This window comes from Motacilla alba, chromosome 1A, assembly GCF_015832195.1.
Source record: "Motacilla alba alba isolate MOTALB_02 chromosome 1A, Motacilla_alba_V1.0_pri, whole genome shotgun sequence".
NCBI lineage: Eukaryota > Metazoa > Chordata > Aves > Passeriformes > Motacillidae > Motacilla > Motacilla alba.
The window spans coordinates 14,319,368-14,344,100 of NC_052031.1; the positions used below are offsets into that span (position 1 = coordinate 14,319,368).

The 24,733-nt window shown below is 38.1% G+C and overlaps 1 protein-coding gene across 1 annotated transcript in view; it reads left to right on the forward strand.

The window, feature by feature from the left end:
* Positions 1–22,323, forward strand: part of DUS4L (dihydrouridine synthase 4 like) — a 36,849-nt gene extending 14,526 nt beyond the window's left edge. Inside the window, exons 6-12 of the mRNA XM_038153505.1 lie at positions 16–108; positions 3,383–3,483; positions 5,633–5,783; positions 9,860–9,995; positions 12,538–12,649; positions 19,907–20,007; positions 21,369–22,323. Of these exons, the coding sequence (XP_038009433.1) occupies positions 16–108; positions 3,383–3,483; positions 5,633–5,783; positions 9,860–9,995; positions 12,538–12,649; positions 19,907–20,007; positions 21,369–21,407 (733 nt within the window). The 3' untranslated portion in view covers positions 21,408–22,323. The remainder of the gene's footprint in view (positions 1–15; positions 109–3,382; positions 3,484–5,632; positions 5,784–9,859; positions 9,996–12,537; positions 12,650–19,906; positions 20,008–21,368) is intronic.
* The last annotated feature ends 2,410 nt before the right edge of the window (positions 22,324–24,733 follow it).

Genomic DNA, 24,733 nt, shown 5'->3' on the forward strand with positions numbered 1-24,733 from the left:
GCAGGCCGCCGGGACGATGACTTTCCAGTGGACGGCAGTGGCTGCCTTCCTGTACGGCGAAATCGGAGTAATTCTCGTGCTCTGCCTGCCGTTCATTTCTCCGCTGAGGTAGGAGGATTTGGGTGTGCTGAACAACACAGCTTGCTCTTCTCAACAGTTCGGGTTTATTTTACGCCTCTGTTTTCATAACTACGGAGCTTTGCTGCATCCTAAACTGGTTGTAAACAAAGCCGAAGGAATGCTGTTTGGGACTCGAGTATCGGGAGCTGCGGGAATCGCAAGGCTCTTTAAGGAGCTTTACGTTTTCTGCGCAGTGCTGATTCATCCGAGAGCAGCGCTCGGGGTGTCCGGAGGAGCCCCCCGCTTTGCTTCTGCAGGTGGGACAGCTTCTCCCGGAGCTGTGGAGTAGGCAGCATAGGGAAAAGCACCTGGCAGTAATTAATGAGAGGAGAGTGCGGTTTTTTCAGCAGTTTGTCAGATTTGTGAAGTGCAACTTTATGTTTTGGTGTACACTAGGCATTGTGGGTGTTGAACAGATAAGACGTCAGATACTCGAAGCAAGCGGCAAACTGTGTGTAACGGCTGCAAGAGCCGTGTGATCACTTGTTTAAAAAAACTGGAGTTGAGTTTGAAGCAGAAGGTTCAGGACTACTGAAATAAAGGCCTCTCTAAAACTCTGTAAAAACTCGTATATAGATTAAGACAATAGTACTACTTCTGGAACACAACACAAATATTAAGAAAATAATAAATTCTTGTAAAATAAATGCACACAGTAAGGGAAAGACACAAATTTAATTTATTACCTTTACAGTTTGCAGAGGCCTGACTTACAGCATTTTCTTGTTTCCTGTAAGTCGCTCTTCAAATTGGTAGTACTATTTCCCTACAGGAAATAAAGCTAGATTCTCTGCAGGAGGCAGAGAAGCAGACTTCTGATTTCTTTTCAGAATATCAGGAAGTCTTAAAAGAAGAACCAAAACCACAAAAGAAGTCTTAAAAGAAGAACCCACAACCCCCCAAAACAGCAAGCAGAGCAAAACTTTAAAGCTGTCTCACCAGTGCTCTGTAAAAACTGTTGTGTGTTTGTTTCCTGCATCTTTAGATGTATTTAGAATGATGTAGCTTTTACTGTCCTCTTAAGGAACAAGAGTTGTTGTGGAAAGTCAGGATTTAACTACTTAAATCTGTGGAGAAGTCTTGAAAACGACTGGCTCCTCCACAACTGATACAATGATTAGACATGTTTCCTCAGCTTGAGAAATTGAAACTGTTGTGAAATTTCATTCAACTTCTGGTTTTCTCAAGTTGGCTTGCAAGGAGTTCAGCATTTCAACATAGACTATTGTATTTCTTATTGTTTTCTAAGCAAAAGTGCAGCTATGTAAGAGGAGAGGAGTATTATGGGAGTCATAATCATCAGATTATTAATGGCTTATGTGAGGAAACTAGTTGCAAGAATTTCTTTAGGCTGATGTCACAAGCAGAATACCTTGGGAGTATTGAAATATGTTTCACTTATAATGCAAACAGAGTCCAGTGTTTGTGGCTGAAAAGCAAATTTGTAATGTGGAGCTTTAAATTTATTCAAACATTAAACACAGTGCTTTTAATTATATGGAAAGGATAGATTTTTGTGCTTTGTTTGGAGCATTCAGGTATTCCTCTGAACAGTGGTTTCTGAGAGTGAAATCACTTTATCCTTTATGTGGTGTATGCAATTAACTTCTTAACAAAACTTGCAGGCATCTTGTGGGGTTAAAAATCAGATTTAGTTGTTGTGACAGTTCCAGGGTGCAGCAGCTCTGCCTGACATCTTGGCGTCCTGGAAGCTGGTTCTGTCAGCAGTAAGGCATGCATGGTTACTGACAGGTGGGAAACTGCTGTTCTTGGAAGTTTTGATTTACTCAGTTGTCAGTCGTCAAATGGATTTCTTATCTCTCTTGTGTGTGCACATTTTAAATTTTTTTTTCAAATTTGCTAATAAGTTTATAAGTTTCTGAGGAACAAGTATTAAAATGCAAATACACAGAGACAGATCAGATCTGTTCTATGAGGCATAATATGTCTAAAATGGTGGCCAGTATTACAGTATGGAAGTTTTGTATTTATATATGACTTTTGTCATTGAACAGAAAAGGAGTGTTCATAAATGTGAATGTCAGTTCTTGCTGAGGAAAAATAAATGTGAAAATAAAACACAGAAAGATTTTCCAGTAAAGAGATCCATATTTTTAGCCTGATTATAACTTGGCAGTGTAGTCATACCTCAAAGAATCACTTCTTAAATTAAGGTCAGTATGGAGCTTGGAAAATTGCATGTTTAAAGAGTTAGTGAATTGGCTTTGAGTTGTAGCTTGAAGTAAGCTTTTTGTTTGATACAGACTGTGGCTGTCTGCTATAATGAATTCAGATTATACTAGAAGACTTAAATGAGGTTTTTGCACGCACAATGCAAAAACATTTTAATTCTTTCTGGTGGAGAGCTGGAAAGAGCTATAGGAGATGATGCTACAGTTTCATTTAAATTATAGTAGGTTGGAAACCACTGTTAGAGGGCAAATTTTAACAGTCTCTGGTAAGTGTAAATAGTCTTAACAAAAGTAGGAAATTTTACCTCATGTAATCAGATGGTGGGAGGTATGTCTGTGTTGCATCCCTATGGCATGACTAGGTATTATTTCCTTTGTACAGTAGCACTGATTCTGACCTGCAGCAAAGGACAAGTAGGTGCTCTGTTACCACTTGTTTCAGTTCATTTGAGCACATCAGATGCTCTTTGTGCTGCAAGTGTGACTTCTGCCACAGCCCTTCATGCAGCAATATCAAATAAAAAGCTAATTGTTCAAAAAAAGAAGTCTACACCACCACTGGCCTCACCAGAAGTCACTTCTGTAGCCAGCAAATTTATGCTTGGGAAAGAGGTTTTAACCCTTAACAAAATATGAACACAAGACTTGTCTTTTTTGTTGTCATTACAAGTTAGAATGTAATAACAGTCTTTGTAGTTCAGAGTTAATAAAGGTATTAGTGGATAAAAAATAAAAATAATGGAAGGGGTCTTACAGTCTTTACCCTATCCCTTGTTATAGGGATAATATATGATTGAATACAACATAATGCTAGCCAAAGTATGAGCTAAAATAAAATACATCTGCAGAGTACCTGCTATCATGCAAAAAATTTGCAAGTATTAACAAAAAAAAAAGAGAAGTTAGATTACTGGAAAAGTTAACATATACCTAAATTATATTGCAATTAAAGCAGCTGTTTAGAGACCTTATACAAGTCTCTTATCAATAACAAGGCTCTCTTCTGTGGGGTTGTAATGCTCTTCTTTTAGTGCTTAATTATTTTTGAATAACACAATTCTATTTTACAGATGGCAGAAGATTTTTATGTTTCCTCTATGGAGCAAAATGGCAGTATTTTGGAACAAGATGTTCCTTACAATAATAGTTTTGTTGATCGTCTTGTTTCTTGGTAAGTGTTAGATAATTTCTTAACAAATGTGTAAAAGAAACCTGGTACATTGAGTTTGTATCAAATAAACTAATGGAAAGGATTCAAGCCTAGTGTAAGTCAGCTAATTTATTGAAAAATTAGCCCTCTCTTCTTTCATTCTGTTGTATAATGCTGCATCCACATTGGGAATCCATATGCAATTGTATTATACTGAGTGAATGAAAAGGAAAGATGGAGCTTAGTCTGGGCTGCTGCTTGGTTTCCCTTTCTCACACAGGTAAATGAACTTGTTTGACACCAGAATTTGGCTGCTGTACCTCATGCAGCAGATGGCACTCTTTCTTTTGGTTGCTGTTGAAGTAGAAGACCAGAATATATCAAAGCACTGGGCTATTTGAATACTTCTGGTCAGCACAGATACAAAACAGCTACTGGCTTCAGTTGTTATGGGTAGATCCTAAGGTCTGTGGAGGAAGAGTAAAGCTTTAATGGTTACCATATGCCTGACTGATCTCATTCAATGTCTGTCCTGACTGCTGTGTGGTAGGTATTTCAGTGATGAAAGCAGTTCTCCTGTGTTTCAGGGATATTAAGTAGTTCTCCATGGATAAGTGTTTCCAGTGCCTTAGAATATACATGCTACTTAATTCCAGGCTACTTGAAATAGAAAGAAAAAATGCATGGTTTTATTTTCTGCTGAGGGAAACATACAGATGCACTTACATATATAACTATGTCAGACTAGGCTACAGGACTATATTCTTAATATTTAAAGTACCAGAAATGCAAATAGACTGTTTTATTATTTTTTAAGATTATGTTTAGTATTATTCCTACAAGTAGATCTTCAGTGAATTGCTTAACATTGAGAACTAATGTATTTCATTTACTCTGTTGAACTGCTGTTGAAAACTTCGACCAAAGTTTGCTTTTGACTTGGTGATGGTCATCAGTTTTGTGGAAAGAGAGAACAGGGCTAAAGGGAAGCAGTGGTGACATACCTGCCCCATAGCATGGAGTGACAGGTAACTGCAGGCCTGGACTCTTCCTATAGCACAGGGGTATGCATTTGTTTGCTCCTAGTCTTCAATGCATTGTTTGAAGCTTCACTTCAGGGTTTTTTTTTAACGTCCAAATAACTCAGACATATGAGCAAGACAGTCATGAGTGATGATAGTCACTCGTGCTTTTCTTTGGAGTTGATTTTGCCTGCTTAGACAAACGCAGCAGCAATTTAATAACATCTGGCCAAAATATTCAGCAAGAACATGTCATGAAATGTGTGTATTTATTGATGTGCAGGAGGAGATTTAAGGTGCTGTATTGGTTGTAGGAGTGTCTGATGAGCTTGCGTTTAAAGATAGTAATATGAACTCTTAACTGGGTTAGGTTTGGGGTTTATGTGCATCTAAGTCCTAATTAATTATTTTGTCCTTTGAAAGATGTTTGCAGTGCACTGGCCCTTTTGCAGGACTATCAGAAGTATGTGATGGATGGAAGGAAGGTGAAAGATATATGAAAAGCAGATGAAAGAAAGCTGAGTTGTAGCTTTCTGTCTCCATTTTTTTATGATATTTTTACAGTTAGTAGTTACTACTGATGTTACTACTGCTGTGTTGCTGCAGTATTTCTTTTTTAATGGATGTTAAAGAAATCATTTTTTACCTCTATGATGGAAGTATTAAGTGGACCCTTCTGTCATTACTAAAACACATGCATGTCTTTAAAAAAGTCTGTGTAAAGCAAATACGTGAAAAACTACTGCTTCCTTCCTTTTGCTTCTCTTTCTCTTTTCTCACTGTTTGCCCACTGGGGAATTTTAGCTCAGTTGTCAGCAGTGACATTTTGACACCGAAGGGTCTTTGGTAACATCTGTAGAGTGAGTTGCTTTGGCCTGATCCCTCGTGGCTGGGTACAAGTGTTTGAAATAACTGTTCAAGCATTTTTTGGGCAATAGTTTGTCATATTTCTGAGAACATGCTAGAGCATTTTATGATTTATCAAGACCGATCTTTAAAATGTATGGATAACATAACTGATGTCACTATTTGTCCTATTACTGTTCGATGAGCAGGAAATCAAAGTACATATTTTTATTGCTAAAGTCTGGTTTAGCATGCATGCACACCCACAGATGTGAATAAGAACAGACTGTTTTTGTTTGCAGATGCTGTTAGAGAAGTCAGGAAATACTCATCTGTTCATGTGAATGAAAAGGCTGCAAATGTCAACAGCAGTGCCTTTGATCATATTCAGATGAAACTCTTTCGGTCGCAAAGAAACCTCTATCTCTCAGGTTTTTCCTTATTTCTTTGGCTGTAAGTATAACATTTTTCAATGTTTACATAGTATGTTTACTACAGGAACTATTGCGCAAAGTAATTGTAAAGGTCAGAAGGACAATTTCAGGAGATGAAAGAATTAATTGTGACCAGGTTGGCTACAAGGCAAGTAAGATCAGGGAAAATAACACCTTACAACTGTTTGTAGATTGGAAGGATATGTGAGCAACACATGGAAAGAAACATTTTGAGTGCTGGAGAAAACATGTATTTTGCAGGAGTTTCTTTGGGGAATACTCACTCATTTCCTTCCTTAAACTTACACCCTTTTGTTTTGCACATGCAAAACTGGAATAAAAAAAACGTTTAAAAACTAAAGTACTGTTAAGTAATAATATTATCTGGCAAGCTGGTGTCATTGCACCCTGCTGTGTTAAGAAGCAAAGCTTGAGCCTGACCTGAGCCACTTCAGCTCAAGCTTGAAGTTTAGAACTTCAAGCTTTCAAGGAAAGTTTCAATTGTATTTCAGATCAAGCGCTTTGTGGCAACTTGCCTATTATGGTGTTATGATCTTAAGTGTGGTATCTCTTTCAGGATGTCCTAAGTTCAGCAACTAAAACAGGGTAAAGGAAAGGGCAGTTCTGTACTGCCCACCTCTAGCAACCAAGACTACCTGTGAATCAGTAGGCACAACAACCTGCAGATCTTATCAGTCGGGCTGGGAGCACATGAAGTCACTGGACACAGATAAAGTGAACAAACAGAAACAGACTTATTGGTCTGATGATTTCCATTTGTGCATTTTTCTGGTGGCTGGACAACGAGTGTTGGTCCTCCTAGGAGTTCCTTCAGTGAGCTGCTTGACATTGCCTCAATACTCAAGAGGAACACAGATGTGGCTGGAGCCTTGCTCAATAGTGGTAGGAATACATGAAGTTCTTTGTCTTCCTACAGAAAGGTTAAGTGAATATGCACAAATATGTTGTTATTCTCTGCTCCAAGAGGAATAGCTAGATTGTATCCTACAAAAGAATTGGAAGCTGATCTCTCAGGATCCTACTTATATTCAGCTTCCAAAGAAGAAAACTTGTCAAGTGACCCCAGTACATTATTTTGTATAAAAGTTCTGCTCTTGAAGAGGTTTGCTTGAGGTTTTTTTTGGGCTGCTGACCTTTCACCAAGATTTAGGAGAAATAAGCACTCCTCCAGTAGTCACTAGATCAAAGACTTTCCTTAGCAGAGCTTATCCATGAAGCAGACATAATGTCTGTCAGAGAAGTGAGGGAAGCTGTGCCTTGGGTTGCCTTACCCTGTACTGCTATACCATCACACAAACAACTTGAGACCCCATTTATTGTGAATGGGTAATTGGATGCCCCTAGTTCATTCTTTGGGTCAGTTTTGGCTCATTTTAGCACATCCACCTGTATTCTCCTGAATTCCACAAGAATGGTATATGGAGATAGATAAAGTGGAGGAGGCTGGGAGTTTGTCAATTCTGGCAAGACAGCAGCAGTTGTGGGGTTCAATGATTGCAGAGCATTGGGTACAGGTGAGGAAAATTACCTGTCAGTGGGGGTATTGGGGCCAGCTGAGCCTCTCATCTGCAGACTGTGCAGAAAAGAGGAGGGTCATAGACCCTGGAGACTGTCCCCTGGGTGGACAAAAACACCCATCTGCTAGTCTGACCTGGTCCTCTCTTAGCCCCTGCTGAAGCAGAGAGGGATAAAAAGGGCTGAAAACCAAAGAAAATCTCAAGAAAACATGAGCCCACTGCTCACTGATGCCTTCTAGGAGAGTCAGCAGGGTACGTAACATCATCCCAGCAGTGGAAGATGCAGCTAGGGTGTGCGTATAGGCCATTTGGGCATATAAAAGTCTGTGGCATCCTAGGATGGCAGAGGGAGTTGGCCAATGTCATTGCAAGGCTTAGTTTGAAAGATCACGATTCTGGGGAGAATTCTGGTGACTGCAGAAAGACAAACATTGCACCTGTCTTCAAGGACAGAAAACAGGATGTAAGAAGCTAGAGACTGGCCTCCCTGGGAAGGTTTTGAATCAAGTCTTACTCAAAGACTCCTTCAGGGACATGAAGGACATGATGACTTGGAACAGCCATCACAGATTTACTTAAGGAAGATGATATCTGAACATCCTTGTTGCCTTCAGAGCAGAGTATCCTTTTTGCAAGGCCTTTGACACAGTGTCTTTTAGTATCCTGATAGCCTAACTGTGGAGGAACACCGGCTGGAGAAATGGAGAAAAAAGCAGGTGGGTCCAGTTCCTTGGACCTCTGGGCTCAAAGGATAATAACAATGAGATTTTCAGCTGGTGCTTCTCAGGGGTCGGTACTGGGCTCAATATTGTTTCATGACTTTATTAGCAACATGGATGATAGGATTGAGTGTGTTCTCAGCAAGCTGCTCATGGTTCCAATTCAGAGTGGTTGACACCTTGGAGAGCAGTGCTGCTTTTCAGAGGGAGCCAGAAAGGTTGAAGAAATGTGCTGACAGAAATCTCCTGAAGCTCAAAAAAGACAAATGAAAAGTGTGACATTTTATTGGATGATCATATACAGCATCCAGGCTGGGGACTGGCAGCATGGGTGGGTAGGAAGCAGTTTTGCAGGAAAAAACCCGGGGATCCTGGTAGAGAGCCAGTCGTGTATTGAGCTGTGATAGCAAGGATGCAGTTAGCAGGTCAAGGAAAGTGGTTATTCTGCTCTGTATGACAATGGGGTGCTGCAGGTGCAGGACTGTGTCCAGTTCTAATTCCCCAAAATACTGGAGTACTGCAGTGGGGTACAGAGAAAGTTGGAGGCTGAAATATGTGACCTATGAGGAGATGATGAAGGAGATTTGCTTTCAGCCAAAAGAGACTTTGAAGGGAAAATCCTATTGGCTTGTAAGTCTGTCAAGTAGTAAAAAAGATGGATGCAGTTCATCTCAGTGGATGCAAAAAGGAATGACAAGAGGTAACAGGAACCTGAGATGTTCTGACTCGTGGTAGAAAAGTGCTGCAGCTGTCAAGGGCAGTTAAGCATTGGAACAAAGACCCTAAAGGATGGTAGAATCTCTCATCACTGAAGATTGTAGGAACTCAACTGGATAAGTCTTTGAGCAATCTGCTTAACCTGTCCTGCTTTTCATGAGATGGAAGCCTCTTTCAACCTGCATGATTCTGTGATTCTCTTTCAGTTATGATGTTTTAATGACTCCTGCATTTGTAAGTTAATAAGCAATAGTAAATTTGCTAACCTGCTGAAAAGTAGTGACATGGGGATCTTAGCTTTTTATTAACCCCCAAAAAAAGTAAGGAAAGGAGCTTTCAATAAAAATGCAAGGGTTGGAGGGAGGCTTAACTTGAAAAGATCTGTTAATACTCTTCCAGTTAGGCAAAAGCCAATTACTTAGATTTTCAAATATCTTTGAAGAGCAGCTGCATAGTTACATTATAGGCATTCATTTAATTCAATGTTGTGTTGCCTTGATTCAGCAACATTTGAAAGACTTCAGGATGAATAATGAAAATAGTGATGCAAAGAATCAAGGTATTCGCAAAGCTTAGAATTGAGGTGCCATATCAGTGCTGACATCCATACATGCTCTGATTTAACTGTATTGACAGTACTTGAAAGATTATTATGCTTATACTGCTAATTTTATTATTGCAAGGCTGTTTATAAAGTTGTGTGATTTTTATTTTTTTCTTCACTATACTCATTACCATAACTTGGAGTTTGGAGGTCAATCCAGTTAAAAATACTGGGTCATATAACAGTGTTTAAACAGCCTTTAAGAAATCAGGTCTCTGACCCCTTAATGGCTGTGGGTATTTAGGCTGAGGGAGGTTCTGTATCAAGTAAAAATCAGAATGTCAATGGATGAAAACATTTTCTGTCTCTCTTGTTGCTCTTATTTGTCATCTATGAACCTGGATGTTTCCCTCTTCTGGTTTTATTTTTAGATCTACTACCCAGAGAGAAGAGGGCTTGTTTTGGTTTGTTGGATTTTTTGTTTGGTTTGATTCTTGTGGTTTTGGTTTTCGCTTGTGATTTGGGTTTATTATTTGTGCTGTAAATTACAGTTCTGTTCACTGTTTTTCTTCGCCAGTGTGTTGAGACGTACTGTTACCCTTCTCACTCAGCTGGCAAAAGAGATGGCATCTCATGCAGCTCTGGAAACACAAGTAAATGATGCTACTGAAGCAGCCAAAAAATACATGGCCGAGAACGAAAGGCTGCAGGAGGTATCTTTGAGCTTCTTCAGTAACTTTCTCATGCAGCAAGTAGTTAGTACAATGTAATCTGAGGATGGTTTGCTACAGAATGCTTGTTCATTTTATTCTTTCTGGTTGAAAAAAGAAGAAAAATATTTTTACAATATGTAATTCAGAATACTGAAAACAAATTATAATAGCATCTTATTAACGAAGGAAACTGAAGTAAATCAAATAAATGAAGTTCTGTCTTTCCAGTACAAATTTCAAAGTAGTAATAGATTCTTAATATATGTCTCTGAATTTAGTCATAATAAAGTAGAGAGAGACACTGACTTTATTCCTTTTATCACAAACAATTGCCTGTTTAGGTCAAGGTTCTAGCAGTCCAGGATGAAAATGCCTACTATAAAACTGTTTTCATGCTGACTGTTTCTTCTTAATAGGATTTTCTCCAATCCTGAATGTATTTTTTTAAGTTGTAAAATTAATCTTTTATATTTGATGTATTTTGTACTCTTCTATCTTTTTATGGTAGGTCAGCCAATTTCAGAATGCTTCCTTTTCTTAGTAGGACACTGTTGTAGTATTAATGAAATTACTACCAAAAATTTCTTACTTTAAAAAACTATCAACAGACTGTGGAGAGATGTTATTTTTATGCAAAGAATGATTAGGCTGTGGTTCAATACATAACTATTCAGGAAGGAAAGGCATCAAAGATATAATTAAGATAAATGTATGAAATCTTTTCTTCTAACTGTTTGACTTCTGTTTGAAGAGACCAAACCCTAAGCTGAGTTCAGACATCTAGACATAGGAAGGCTTTTAGAGTCCAGCACATTGTCAAAACTGAATTCCCTGTGGGTGTGTACAGGTTTCCTTCCTGTTTGTCTAAAGCAGTGTCTATGGTTACTGGCACTGTCAATTTTGTAATAAATCTTCCTGCAAAGACTCTGGACAGAAAGTACTAGAAGGGATACAAAAAATCCAGTTGAGAGGTGTTGTAAAATAAGGATCACTAGTCTGTGCTAGGTGTCACCCAAGTATAAAATTATTCCAAAATTTTGGGATTTGGTATTTTGTCAAAATGATCCAAATTCTTCCCTCAGCCATGAAATTTGTCTTTTTACTGCTTACGGGTGCGGGTTTTTTCCCTTCTCTGTCCTGTTGAGATTTTGCCAAAAGTCCTCTTTTTTGTTCTGCTTTCACATTCTCTTAGCAACACGTTCTCTTAGCTACTTGTAAATGATAGCCAGAAATTGGAAACTGTAGTCCTATCTGTTTTTATTTACATGTTTCAAAAACACAGGTAGCCACAGGTACAGGCAACATGCAGTGGCTGGATCTCCATTGTGATGGACATGGGAAATGTTCAGGGTTGGAATATTTTAACTTTACAGCCATCCTATGATTTAGGCTTTTTTTGTGGCTTGGCCCCTGCATTTGTGTTATTTACAAGTGTGCTTCGTTCCACCATTGCAGAGAAGTGAGAGCAATTGTGCATAAGGCACTGGCTGCAAGTATAAATACTGTGAGTTTACTTTGGTGTGCAAGGTCTGCACTGTCACCTGTTCAGAGGTTCCATGGAGCACAGGACTTAAGATAAAAGTTTACAGAAATAGGTATTTGCATGCAAATAGAAGGAGGTGAGCACAAAGCAAAGAAGACAGTTGGCTATGGTTTTGTTACCAGCAGTTAAATGTCATCTCAGCTCTTTGATTAAATAGCTTCTGGAAATTTTTTTTCAGCCCTTTTATTTGGATTGTTTACCAGTCTTTATAAACAGTTCTTTTTCTTCTTCCTAAAATAATCTTTCCCCTTTGCTCCTGCCTGTGCCTGGTAAGCTCTGATATTTCTAGTTCACCTAACAGCTGTTTCTCTCAGTTGTTTTACTTTTCTTTTTCCTGTTAAGCATTTACCTCTTTTTTTGCTATTGCAGAGATGATGTGTGGTTAGATAGTAGAAGCTTTATGAGAAAAGGATCTTGTTATGGGATATAATCTTACCACCTTAAGAGCATGCATAAGTATAGTAGTGCCAACATTTTTGGAGTACAGGGAATATATTGGTCCTCTGTCAAGTGTTTACAGGGCTCTTCCTAGATCCTTTCCTAGTTTTTGTCCTGAATTTCACTGGAAATCAAATCTGGATATTGGAACTATTCTGAAGATTGAAGTAGCTGCAAACCTACAAGGAGAGAATTAGAACCAGTTGCACATAAACAGGCACTGTTCTGTCATTGACAGTCGGAGTGTGTATCTTCTGAAAAATCCATTTTATACTCTAAATGAAAGTTGTACGCTTGATGCAGACATGAAAAGTACTCTTACACATGAGATAACACCATTCTATTACAAGTATGCCATTACCTAAAATACTGAGCTTGTTTATTTCCTTTTTTTTATTTTTTAGGGAGGATTTTTGTCTAGAATGACTATCTGCCTGTGTCAGGTTGACATTTCATAAAACCTAATGCTTTGCAAGATGAGGGCTGACATTTCCTGGATATTTTGCATTACTATCAGACTAATGAAGATAAAATTAATGTAGCAACTGTGGTTTTTAATAGGCCTTGAGTGGAAAAGGAGATGGTAAAAAGAAAGAGTCAACAGATGCAACTGAGGAAAAGTTGAAGGAGGAAGTTGAACATTTGAAAGCAGAGCTACAGAAGACCTCAAATGGTGAGTATTAGTTGGGACCTCTTTGCAAAGAAGAAAAGGATTGTTTCAGCACTGAATGTCAAAAAAATATTCTAGGTGTAGCTTGAATTAACTTCATCTGTTTCCAGAACACTTGGCATGGGGTTTCTTTACATTTGACTAGGAACTGATAAAACATGCCATTGCCATCCCCATATTTTAGTAAATGTGTTCATTATGAAAATATGTAAGGTGTAATTGGAACCCCTTAGTTAAGTTGTAATTATTAACAAGTTGGACTGATAAATTTAAGTGGTGTTGACTTGTCTTCATCAATGACATGACCAGGATATAGAATCATTTGCAGGTTGCTTATAGTCGTCAGTTTGATCTTTCATGTCATACATAGCAGCCACTCTCCCTGTATAAAATGGGGAAGTATTGTGGTTAAGGTTTTTTACTACCACAGGGTTTCTGTCAGACAGCAGAAAAGTCCTTGACAACTATTTTAAATTTATATATGTTCTGCAGCTGAGGTGTTGAGATGTTAGCTTTTTAATATTTTTTTTGTTTACAAGGAAACATAACTTACAATTTGTAACGTAATACTTTTGTTAGCAGCTTCCGTGTTTAAGGTTTGGGTTGTCAAAACTGCTTTATAGACAGCCCAAATTGAGATAGAAGCAGATTTTACCTGTTTGGTTCTGTCTTACTGGGATCTCTCAAGGTGTGTGATGCCTGTGAGCACCTGCTGATCTGAAATCAGTGTTTTTAAGATAACACAGCCTGCGATGTTGTAAACATTAATCAGATATTCAGACTGTAACAAAAATACAAATTTTCTTGGTACAAGACAGGGTGTTATCATCAAAACATAGCCCCACTTTCATACTGCCTGGGACTGCTACAGTGCTGCAAGAATAAATTTTTCAGAAATGTTTCATGAATCCTTTTTCACTGTCCAGTGGGAATTCAAATAAAAAATGTAAACCAGCTGTTTTCAACTGGGCTTGAAGCAACAAGAATCTTTAAATAGAGAGTCTCATTAGTTCACATTCTCAGGCATGTTTGATGGTGGGTTTTCCCTCTCCTGCTGTTTTCTTGAAGAAAGGGCAGAGGGGAAGTGCCTTTGAAGTGACAGGATCAATGGAAAATTTAAATGCTTATGTTTTATTTAAACTAACTGGTGGTATGTAACACTAATATAATGTAAGCTTTTCAGTCAGGCATGCTAGAGAATAAGGAATAAATAGATTTACCTCATGCTGCTTCAGCTTCATTCTCCCCATGATATGTTGTCCATCCAAGAGACGTATAAATTAAGGCATGCTTGAATCTTTTGTTAAGGCAAAAGTGGGAGAGAGGGTCTTTCTAAGGAATGAACACAGAAATATTTACAGCCCTTCTCCTAATGCCACCCCCCTCATTGCCAATAACCCCATGGGTGGTATGGGAATTACCATGAGCAGCTAGGTGGTGTTCAGGATGTCTGTCTTACCTTCTTGTAAGTTTTCTTACATGTTATTTTGAGTAAATTGATAGCCAGAAAGCTTGAAGTACTTGATTAGGACAACCACATCCTTAGATACAGCTTTCTAAAGAGTGTTAGAGGACATGAATTTACTGTTTTCTTTTGAAATTCCTGCCACTGGGTAGGTGAATGTTGACTGTCATGTTCACTAAGTGTGAGCAATGCATTACACAAAAGAAAGCTGAGATTGGAAAGTTTGTTTTGCCTCTTCTAAGCAATTTGTTTCATGCTACTGAGCTCACATGACTAAAGTAACTTTTTCTTTATGTCTGTGAAGTCCAATCCATGAAATTGTGGGGAGAGAGTGAAGAGTATAAAGGGTGTCACCTAATCGTGAAACAAGACAAAACTAGTATAAATAATGAAAACTTTACTGGTTTTGATTTTTGAGGTTTTCTTATTGTTTGTTTTTCAGCTATGGTATTAGTAAGCGTCATACATTTGGATGTTGTTTGTGGTTGACTGGGGGTTTGTGTTTAGGTGGTTCTTTGCTGCTTGAAAGGAAAAACTTTTTTTTTTTTCAAATGCAGTTTCAAATATCCATTGCTCTGGTCTGGGACACTTATTAAGCTGCTGATGCATGGTAATATATTATTTTAGAGCAGGCTGTGAGTTGAAAGGTGGGTTAAGTCAGTATAGTGGCAGCCAGGAGGAGTCCTAAATGTACACCTGCTTCACATTTAAGGAAACAGTTTAGTATCAGATTGGTGCTATGACTTCAATGGTCATGCAAATTTCCTGTAAAGTTTTGAATCAGTATTTATAACTGAAAGAGGAAATACTGTATGTCTCCTCATTCTGAAATTCTGATTAAAATCATAGTGTAGACAGATTATTGCAGACTTTCAGGAGACTTATCTCTAGTTCTTCAGCTTTCTACCTTTTACAGAAAACATAGACTACTTTTCTTTTTCCTCACTTAACAGTGAAATCCTGAGTTAAGAAGACTTTTTTGCTATGCTCTGAACAGGTAGGGAGGAAGAATCAAAATGCAAGACTGAGCACTAAAATTAGTAACATCTGAGGAAAGGTTGGAAATTAATTTTAAGGTTTTTTGACCAAATTTCCTTTCTTTCCAGGCTTGACTCTTCTATTACACTTGATGCCTTTTTTGCTTTATTTTGGAAATGAAGCAAGGAAGGCTAGTTCCTCACAGCTCTATTGCAGACCCACATATTGTTGTCAGGGCTTTATAGGCACCCAGCAGTGGGGTGAGCGCTTTCAGAGCCTGAATCCATTTTTAGCATACCTAGACAAGTAATAACATGACTGGTTAGAAACCTTCTGAGATGGTATTTTATTGATACACTTATATATTATGAAAATCTCTCATTGATACCTAGAAATAAATTTACATACCTGGAGCAATACCCAGTACAGATGTGAGAATGTTTCTCCTGCTACACATTAGACATATTTCTAACAAAATATTGATTCAGGTTATTAAAGATTCTCAGTATGGCTACTGGCCTAGGACCCATAGGAATTTTCTGGGGAAAGAAGACATGCCATGATATTGTTTCATTTTGATGGTTTGGAAGACTATTCAAAAAACCACAACAAAACAAATTCCCTGCAACTGGGCATGAGCTTAGACCTGAGAGAAGTTTTCATGAAGCCTTTTGTCCTTACAGTGGTCCTTGTGTTGGGACAGGAACAGGACTTCATTAAATATGAACTGGCTCATCAAAGTCATTTAGGTGCTTTTGAACTTCAGTTCAACTTTTTCTGAAAATACTCTGTTTATATATTAATGTCATATATGGTGGGGCAGGAGGAAATTCTAATGGAACTTCGATGCATCATTTAAAGAGGTTTGTTTTGTGTGCAGACTGACATGAGTGCTCTTTGTTTCATGGTTGCATAGTGTTGTAGGCGACAGGAGGAGAGCAGCAATTCATGTGGAGGCCTGGTTTTGGAATAACGTCTAACTGATGGCTATTCTAGAAAGTATGCATGTACAGATGTACAGCTCTCACTTAAATGTGAAGATACTACATGTTCAAAACCTGTTAAAAATACAGACATTGGGAATACATTTCTTAAAACTGCTGCAAGGGAGAGTTCAGTTTGGCCTTGGTGTTGCTGGGTAGGCTGGGGCCCTGTACGAAAACTACACTGAGCTTCTCTGATGCACTCCAGCTTTTAAAAACACACAAGTTTAAAGAATTGGCCACAGTCTTGTTATTTGGCCAATGGCAGAGGGAAGTTGAGGAACAAGGTCTGTCTTACTTAACCTTACTTTTTACAAGACTGTGAGATGATAACCGAGGGCGGGAGCCATTGCAGTGTCACATGCAGCAAGAGCTGATACTCATACTCATTGATTGGAAGAGATGGCTGCATGCAGCAAGCATGGGTTTATTATACAAGGCTTTTTATGCCATCCAACGATGATTCCCTTTTGTAACAAAATTTTGTTTGAGGTTGCAAAAGGTACTTGAAGCAAATTTGTAAATTTTTTGGCCCTGCCTTCTCATTTTAAATTCTGACCATTATATCTTAAGAAGAGAATTCCGAATTAGCATGGAGTTACTTGACTGGAGTTGTGTTCCCAGCCTTACAGTGTATTTGTTGGCAAATCTCTTGTGCCGTCAGTGCCTGAATTCTTAAATGTGAATAGCTCTTTTTTAACTTGAAAACTCTTTTAAGAGAGGGCTCTTTTTTACTCTTCAACTAGTCCAAATCATTTGGGTTGTAGGCTTGTATTGTGAGCAATGCTAATGTAAGTTCCAGATCGTTTCCTTAGTAGCAAGCACTGTAAGTCAAGTGATGTAGTCAGACCAGGACTAGTAGTTGTGCAAGGAAATGCCCAAAGAATTATTAGTTGTTTTTGTTGTTGTTTGGTTTTAGTGTTAGTCCATCGTTGTTGGAATGAGAAGATCATAGAAATGCTACAGCTACTAGGCTTTGATAATGTAGCTCCTCAGAGCAGTTTGATTCCTCACCCTTAGAATGCAGAGCAATCTGAAATAAACTGTCTCTCCTGGAATAGGATTCAGAGAATGTTGTGAAAGGACATGTTCTCTACTTTTCCCAGACTACACATGTTACATTCATTTATGGACCTTCAGTCACGCATAAGTGTAAAGTTTTCCACAAATGTCTTCCATTGAAACACTGCCCTAGGAGTAGTTTGTTGATTTTTCTTGGTAGGAGATGAAATGGAAAAGGATAGCCTACCTCTTATAGTACTGAGGCTGGATTCTGTGCTTGGAACTTGCTGATTATTCCTTTCAGTGGGTGCATTAATGTAGAAGCAGCATCCTCATCTGCTTGCTCATGCATTGGCTTGGTGGGAGGTGTGGGAGCTTGCTTGCTGCCAGTCCAGCTGTTGTGCTCCTGTGAGGCAAAGTAACAGGCCAGATGGAAGCCAGAAATAATAACTGAGTGTGTTGTGCACACAAAGGATCTCCTGTTTCCTGCTGGATCTGTGTTCATATGATAGGATCCATATGACAAACAGTGTACCTGATCAGCTGGGCTGCACTGCAGGGCTCGTGCTCCCAGCAGAGGAGCTGGGCACTGGTGTGGGGACACTCTGGTGCCTCACAAGGCATCCGGGGAAATTGGTGCACTGAGGAATTCACGTTGGCAAAGACGTGATGCTCCTTTTAATTTTGTGACCCCAACAGGAATGAATGTGGATTTGGTGGTTTATTGATGTTTTGGGGTTTTTGTCCATAGCCAACACAGGTGGAAAGGACAATCTGTTCTTTGCTTTTTCTTCTTCTAGGGTTAGGCAAGGTATTTCTGTCATACATCTGTTTTGGTCAAAACACTAAAACAATGCACTAGCTTGTTCGCTTTCTTGACTTGTAGATACTTCTAGATATTTTGTTCATGTTTTAAAGATAAAGTAGTTTTTAGTTGCAACTAAAGTACTGTGCTGCTACTTATAAATAACTAAATAGTGTTAGATCAATAACATTGAGTTACAACTTCTTCAGAAGTGAGATCTTATTAATTTTTACTGTACTATGTACAAGAATGTTCAAACAAAAGCAAGATTTATCTTTCTAATTAGCAGATTCTTGGAGAAGTGAAATAGCATATATATTTTTTGTCTACAATCTAAAATTCAGAAGTCTATCAAAGCGTCACAAGTGTTTATTTTATTGATATCAGAATTTTACTATTGAAAATTTTAAACAGTATTGAGATCAGAGAGAGAGTAAATGCAGTGGGGTTCGACTTTGTCACATCTGTGGAAATCAAAGTTACTCCAAATACCAAAACCTTCAGAAAATCTGTATTGATGCTGTCAAGAATGACTTTAAAGGATGAAGGAAAACTGTGTAAGAGTATGGAAATGAAGGAAAGGAGAAATTAAAAAGAAATTATGAGGTTTTAATCATGTTGGAATCAATAGACTGAAATGTTATTGACTCTAGTGAATCAGAATTTCAAGGTAGGTAAAAGTCCTGTTACAGGAAAACCACTTGCAGAGTTCTGAAATGAGAATTGTTTTTCATCTGTACATTCAAATTAATTATTTAAAAATAACTGAAATTCTGGGTGAGGGATTTCTCCTTCTTGCATCTAGGAGAGTGGTCGAATCTCATTTCCTGATGTTTCAGGAACTAGCACCCAAAGAGAAATCGGGTTCATAGCAGACTGCTTGTAAGTCAGTGCTTAACAAAAACCACATCTAGCTTCTCATCATTTCAGAACAGGCTTTTAGAGGTGCTGCAGTTCTTAAGTGCAGTGGAAGTCTCTGGGAAAGAAGTCTCTCTCAGGGAGTTCACAGTCAAAGGATAGATTCACACTTTTGGAACAAGGAAATTTGCTAATGTTCTTTTTTTATTTGTAAAAAAAAATTACTTGGTTGTTTGGGGTTTTTAAGTGGCCATGTGAGGTGGCCTTATTAGGTCATTAACAACATTTCTTTGTTTTCATATGAGCAGATCAAGATTTAGACTATGCCTGTGGTGCTGAATCAGAGAAATACAACGATCCCTGAGATACCTATAGCAGAGGAATATGAAAATATCTAAATGACCTTACATAACAGCTTAGGACTAATGGCTTTATGGCACTTTGCGCTGTTTTATCCTGCGTTGTAAAATAGCCCCAATGAAGTCCTAGGCTGTTTGGTACTGCAGCATAGATGTGCTCTCAGTTTGTGTTGAGATGGAGTGAATAATTACTTTTTTCTAATGTTAAAACCCTGTTCAGAGTTGTTTATCCACCCACCACCATTTCTGCCTTTTCATCTGTAAACTGATGCTGCTAATCAATTAATTCATGCATGGTAAAATTCAGAAACAGGGTGGAAAGGTGAGGTCTGTGCTCCTATAATCATGTATCATCTTCCTCCTTACTGTGTTTTGTCGATGGTCTCAGTTGCTGTGTGAAAATCTTGCCCAGTGTTTGAGTTCCCTCCTCTGCTTAAGAGGTCTGACAGTTTTGATTTTGGAGTTGCTGAGTTTTGTTTTTCTAGAACTTTCTCCTGCAATGTGACAGAACACTGTAGTCATCACTAAGTAGCCCCCTGTTTAGCAGAAGTTTATTGGCCTCACCCCTACCTTTCTTACAGGCCCTTCCTATTCCTCGTGCTGGTCTTTCTGAACATTGGCCATTCTCTTTCTGCTCCCTGTCCTCAACTTCTCAGGTTCCTGTGTCCATCTGTGATGCTGTGTTTTAAATTCTAAGCTATTTTAGAGGAAGGACTGTCTACTGTAGTGGAGCCCTGATGCACATCTAGGGCTCTGAGGAACTGCAGGAATACAAGTAATAATTAAAACACCAATTCTGGTATTTTACAGCTTTCCATAAGGCAAAAACCGAAGTGGCTGCAGTTAAAAAGCAGTCTGAAGGCCTTAGAAGAGAATATGAGCACCTGATGAAAGAATTTGAACAGCTTCAGGTAGGTGGCTCTGGATCACCATGCAAGCACTGTGTTTTGAAATTGTACCAGCAAAATTCTGTTTGTTTTGAGAGAATTTACCAAAATCTTTAGGATAGCATAAAGTTACTACAGGCAGCATTCCTTAAACTTCTTCAAAATAGTAGAATTTTGTTTTGCAAAGTTAGTAGCATTTTATTTTTTGCACTTTGGTTGACAAAGCTCAGGTTGTCATTAGCTTCAATTTTACTGTTAGTTGGAAAATAAGATTCAGATGGTTTTGCATGTGATGATCACTGAAATACTGTAAGAAAACTATAGGAGGGCTGTGGGTGGTGGGGGGGAGAATATACACAATTTATAAAAGTAATTTTATTTTGTTTGCTCTTAAAACATGCTTTTGCAATCCTGGATTATAAATGTTGTAATACTGTTGATACACAAGGATAAAAAACCCAACAAAACAGCCTAGGCTAAAAACAGGCTACCATAAAATTCAAACTGAAGTACAAAATAATTCTTAAAAACCAAACCATATTAAGCAAAAGTTCAATTAGCTTTTTGATTGAGTTTCTTATGTATGTGGCTATAATACCCATAAGATACACAGTAAGTATCAGTAAATAGAACTGGGACTTTGTATTTTTAAGTTGTCTGACAGGTGTTCATATGCTCCATGCCTAACATCTGTCTCGAGCAAAATTCAGTAAAAAATAAAGTTAGCCTATTTACAAGTAATGGTCTAGGGAGAAAATAAATTATTATTAAAATTATGGTGACCTCCTTTTAAAGAAGAGTGGTTCAGCCCTGTATTAATAAAAAAAGGCAGTTTTGACCTGGTTATATTATTTTTTCCTGTATTCTGTGAAACCACTTGCTCATTCCCAGCCTCACCCTGTACTGCTACAGATTACTCAACTGATCTCTGTGTTCAATTCAAGACCACCATGCATGGCCTGTCTTTGTTGTGCTTCCCTGTGCAATGAGCCATAGTAGTCCTGCTGCATTTCTAGCAGACTTGTGGTCTAAAACACACATCCTTACCATCTCTGTTTACCTCTGAGTAGAGAGAACAGAAGGTACTGAGCACACAGTAGATGCAGCTCCCAGGGATAAATGAGCTGATAGCAGAAAACGTTTTCTGCTGACTTTGCTGCGCAGGAGAGCTGTAAAACCAAAGGGAGCAGAACTAGGCTGCACAGCCTGGACTGCTGGCAGCAGAAGCTCAGGTGTTCTGTGGGGTAGTATTGATGGGACTACAGCGTAGAAAGGTGTATGATGAGCAAATCAGGTGTGACTGCAAAGGGGCAAAATTGAGCATCTGGAGTCTTTGGTTTCTGATCTTGCCAAACTGAAATTATTTTTTATCTGTCTCTTTACAGCAAAGTTATAATAAAGCAGAAGATAAGAAAGAGCTGTAAGCACATCTAAGACAGATGACATTGCTCCAGTTGCTTGAATGAGAAAAGGCTTGTGCTGTTGATGTTCCTGATGCATACCTGAAACAAAACTTGATTTTTCTGAAAAGCACATGCATTGCAGGTCACTATTCAGATTCCTCTAATATATTGGTTGCCAAAATGTTCTGTGTTGCAAATAAAATGTTAAGTGGCTTACCGGATTTACCATGGAGTTTGTCACTGCTCTCATGAGGAGAAACTCAAAAATCTTTCAACTCCACCTGGAGCAACCTGTTTACCAAGCTTTTTCCTCCCATAATGGTAACAGATCACCATTGCTTGTAGCATTTCAGTGGGGTTGTATATCACACTAGATCATAAAAACAATTACCTAAACCTCCTTGCAGCACCTGTTTGGAATCTTAAAAATTCAGTTCCCAGTGGCATGAAGAAGGCTGAAAACTTTTTTTATCAGTGGAAAACTGAATGACAATCAGTCTAAGGAAAATAAAGAAAGAAACATTGCATTTCTAAATCCACCTCACTAGCTTGTGACTTTCACTTCTGCCACATGGATTTGAGTGTATTTTAACAAACAATATTTTGCATGCCCATGGTTTATTTTTCTTTAGTATATTGGGATATTTCAGTTTTGGGTTGGCTGGTATTAGCAGTCTTTATTTTTACACTGTTTACATTGGTTTACTCCTTATGTACCACCTAACTTCTTTAGCCTTGCTAAGTAAAAATCTTTTTAAATGTAGATAGTTTGTTTTGTTTTGTTTTCATGGATACGATACCTCAAATAAATGTGCACTGTTTTGCATAAGACCTTTTTGGTATTCAGAAAGTTGTTTTGAGCTTATTTGTTAGTTGGTTCCAGTTTATATTTGAAAGTTTGCTATGTTTGTTATATTAAAGGGATTGTTTAAGTTCATGGTTTCTGGATTTATTCTTGTAAATCTCTCCCAGTATGCTGTCTCATCATAGTTAATGGTTATATGCACCAGGAACAAAATATACTTCTAATTTGGTGATGTTTAACTCTTCTTGAAAATACAGTCTTCATAATGGTGGTTTTGCTTGCTCTGGAAATACAATTTGTTTAGCTTAGAATTTAAACACAGCTTATCAAGTAGTATAAGGCATAATAACGTTCCATATTAAATAAGAAGGCATATGTTTTTAAAAAATGCTTTACCCTTGCTGAAGTAGTGCAGAATGTGTTTTCAGAGATTCTGTGACAATCAAGATTTTTTTTTAATTCATATAAAAACTTCCAGGAAAAGTTACAGATTTTTCATACCTGCATACACATGTTTTGAAGATGTAGTTGAATGCATCTTTGTTTCTTTTTTTCCCCACCCCTTTCTGAAATATTTTAAATTGTGGTGGAATGTTATCTCCAGTCAGATCCAAAGGCTGTGGTTGGAAGCTTTGGAGGTATAACAAGAAGTGCTGGTTTTAATAACAGAACAAAAATACTCACATATGTTTCTTCAAGACACTGAACAAAAGCAAATAACTCTTGCTTGTTATTTACTGTTACCTACTCAAATTTCAAACTCTTCTTCTGCTAGTATAAGTAGATAATGGGGTAGAAAATTAGACACTTATAATGAATGATGTTGTGCACTGTGCTTTTCATCCTTAAAAATTTATCTTAAAAAATTACATGGAATAAAAAAACGGATGGCTGTGAGTGCAGTGATAGAAATATTTCTCCTTGAGAAGGAACTCTGAATGGTTTACACAGTTTTTTGCTGTAGAGCATGACTGAAGTGTGAAGGAATACAGGGTGGTTATGCACTGTTCCCTTGGAGCTGGAATGAGGCTGGGTATTTTCAGACATGCAACGTGCATTCAACACACAATAGATCCATGCTGTAATACATTACACAGAAAACCTTGATATGGGGCTACAAGGAAATGTTCCTTGCATTGGAGATTCCTTGAGCACACAGACTGTATTTTGTGTCCATTGACTTCTGTCATGTGCATTACCTGGATCCTTTGTCAGGTTTCCCTGTCACAAAGCATGACCATCATCATTTTTGTACTTGTCTGTTGTGGTGGGTCACACACATTTGACTGAGTTGCATTATCACACTTCCAGCTCTTTGGGGTCCCAGACTTGTTCACAGAAAAATCATCTTCTGTTATTCAGATTAAAATTATTTTGTAGATTCTGCTATGTAGAACTCTATTCTTGGAAAGAACATGGGTTTTATAGAATTCTAAGTCTAAATAGTGTATCTGGAGAGTCTAGTAGATGGCAAACCCTTGTGAATACTTTGCATTTGCATTGTTTTGCATTATATGCTTTCAGGGCTTGTGAGAGTCTGGGTTGATCAACTTTAACTAGAATCCTCTCACTGGTAATGTTTGAAGTTATGGTTGATATACAGGGAAAGAATGAATCGAAATTTCGTGCTTTTATCTCCTGATCTTTCAAGCCATTGGGTCACATTTTGGTCACATGTGCCTGTGTTGTGGGAAAGAAGTGAAAAAAAGGTAAATCTCCACTAGTACTGGTGGAATCAAAATAACTTTTGTACTCATGTTGGACAGTTAATTTATTCTGAGTATGTCTCCAAAAGTAAGAATTTGGAGCTCTTTAGATTCTAAATAAGGTCAAAGTAATTGCCTGGTTGTTTCAGAGCCTCTTTACAAAAGTACAAATGTGCATTTTTCCATACTTCAGTGAGGAAGCATGGGAGAGATTATTGTAAAAATATTTGCACAGGTTTAACTGACAGTAGCTTTCAAAAAAAAAAAATTGAGGGGTATTTCTGTATTTTTTCATAAACCCCTTTTTCTGCTGAGTCAAGAAAGCAGTGAGGTCATGGTGGGTGCAAGAGAGCTGACCTGAATATTAATAGACCTGGCTGCATGTTTTGGTGTTACTTTAAATGAAAGCACCTGTAGCTAGGCAGGATGTTTTTCCCTGCTTTTATTTTTGCAACAAACTTGCGACTATACATCTTCCTCAAGAACAAAAATTGTGCTGAGTCTTTTCTGAAAGTGTAGCCTTGCATTAGCACTCCCTGTGTGTTTGCTGCCACAGTAGTCCCTGGCTACATGGCCTCATTGAAAAGACACTGTGCTTTCCTAGCTTCTTGTAAAGGGTGAAAGCTCAGCTTTTCTCTCAGCATTGAAATAACATTTGTTTTTCCAAATGTGAAGTTACTGTAAAAGTACTACACGGCTGCCTCAGTTCTCAAGTGTTCCTTGAAATTCTGAATTTACTCTTCGGGACAGAAGCCATCATTTTGCCATGCCTTTGGACAGTGCTTATCCCCCTGTCAGCTATAATTTGGCTCCTTGTACAACCTAATACAAGTCAT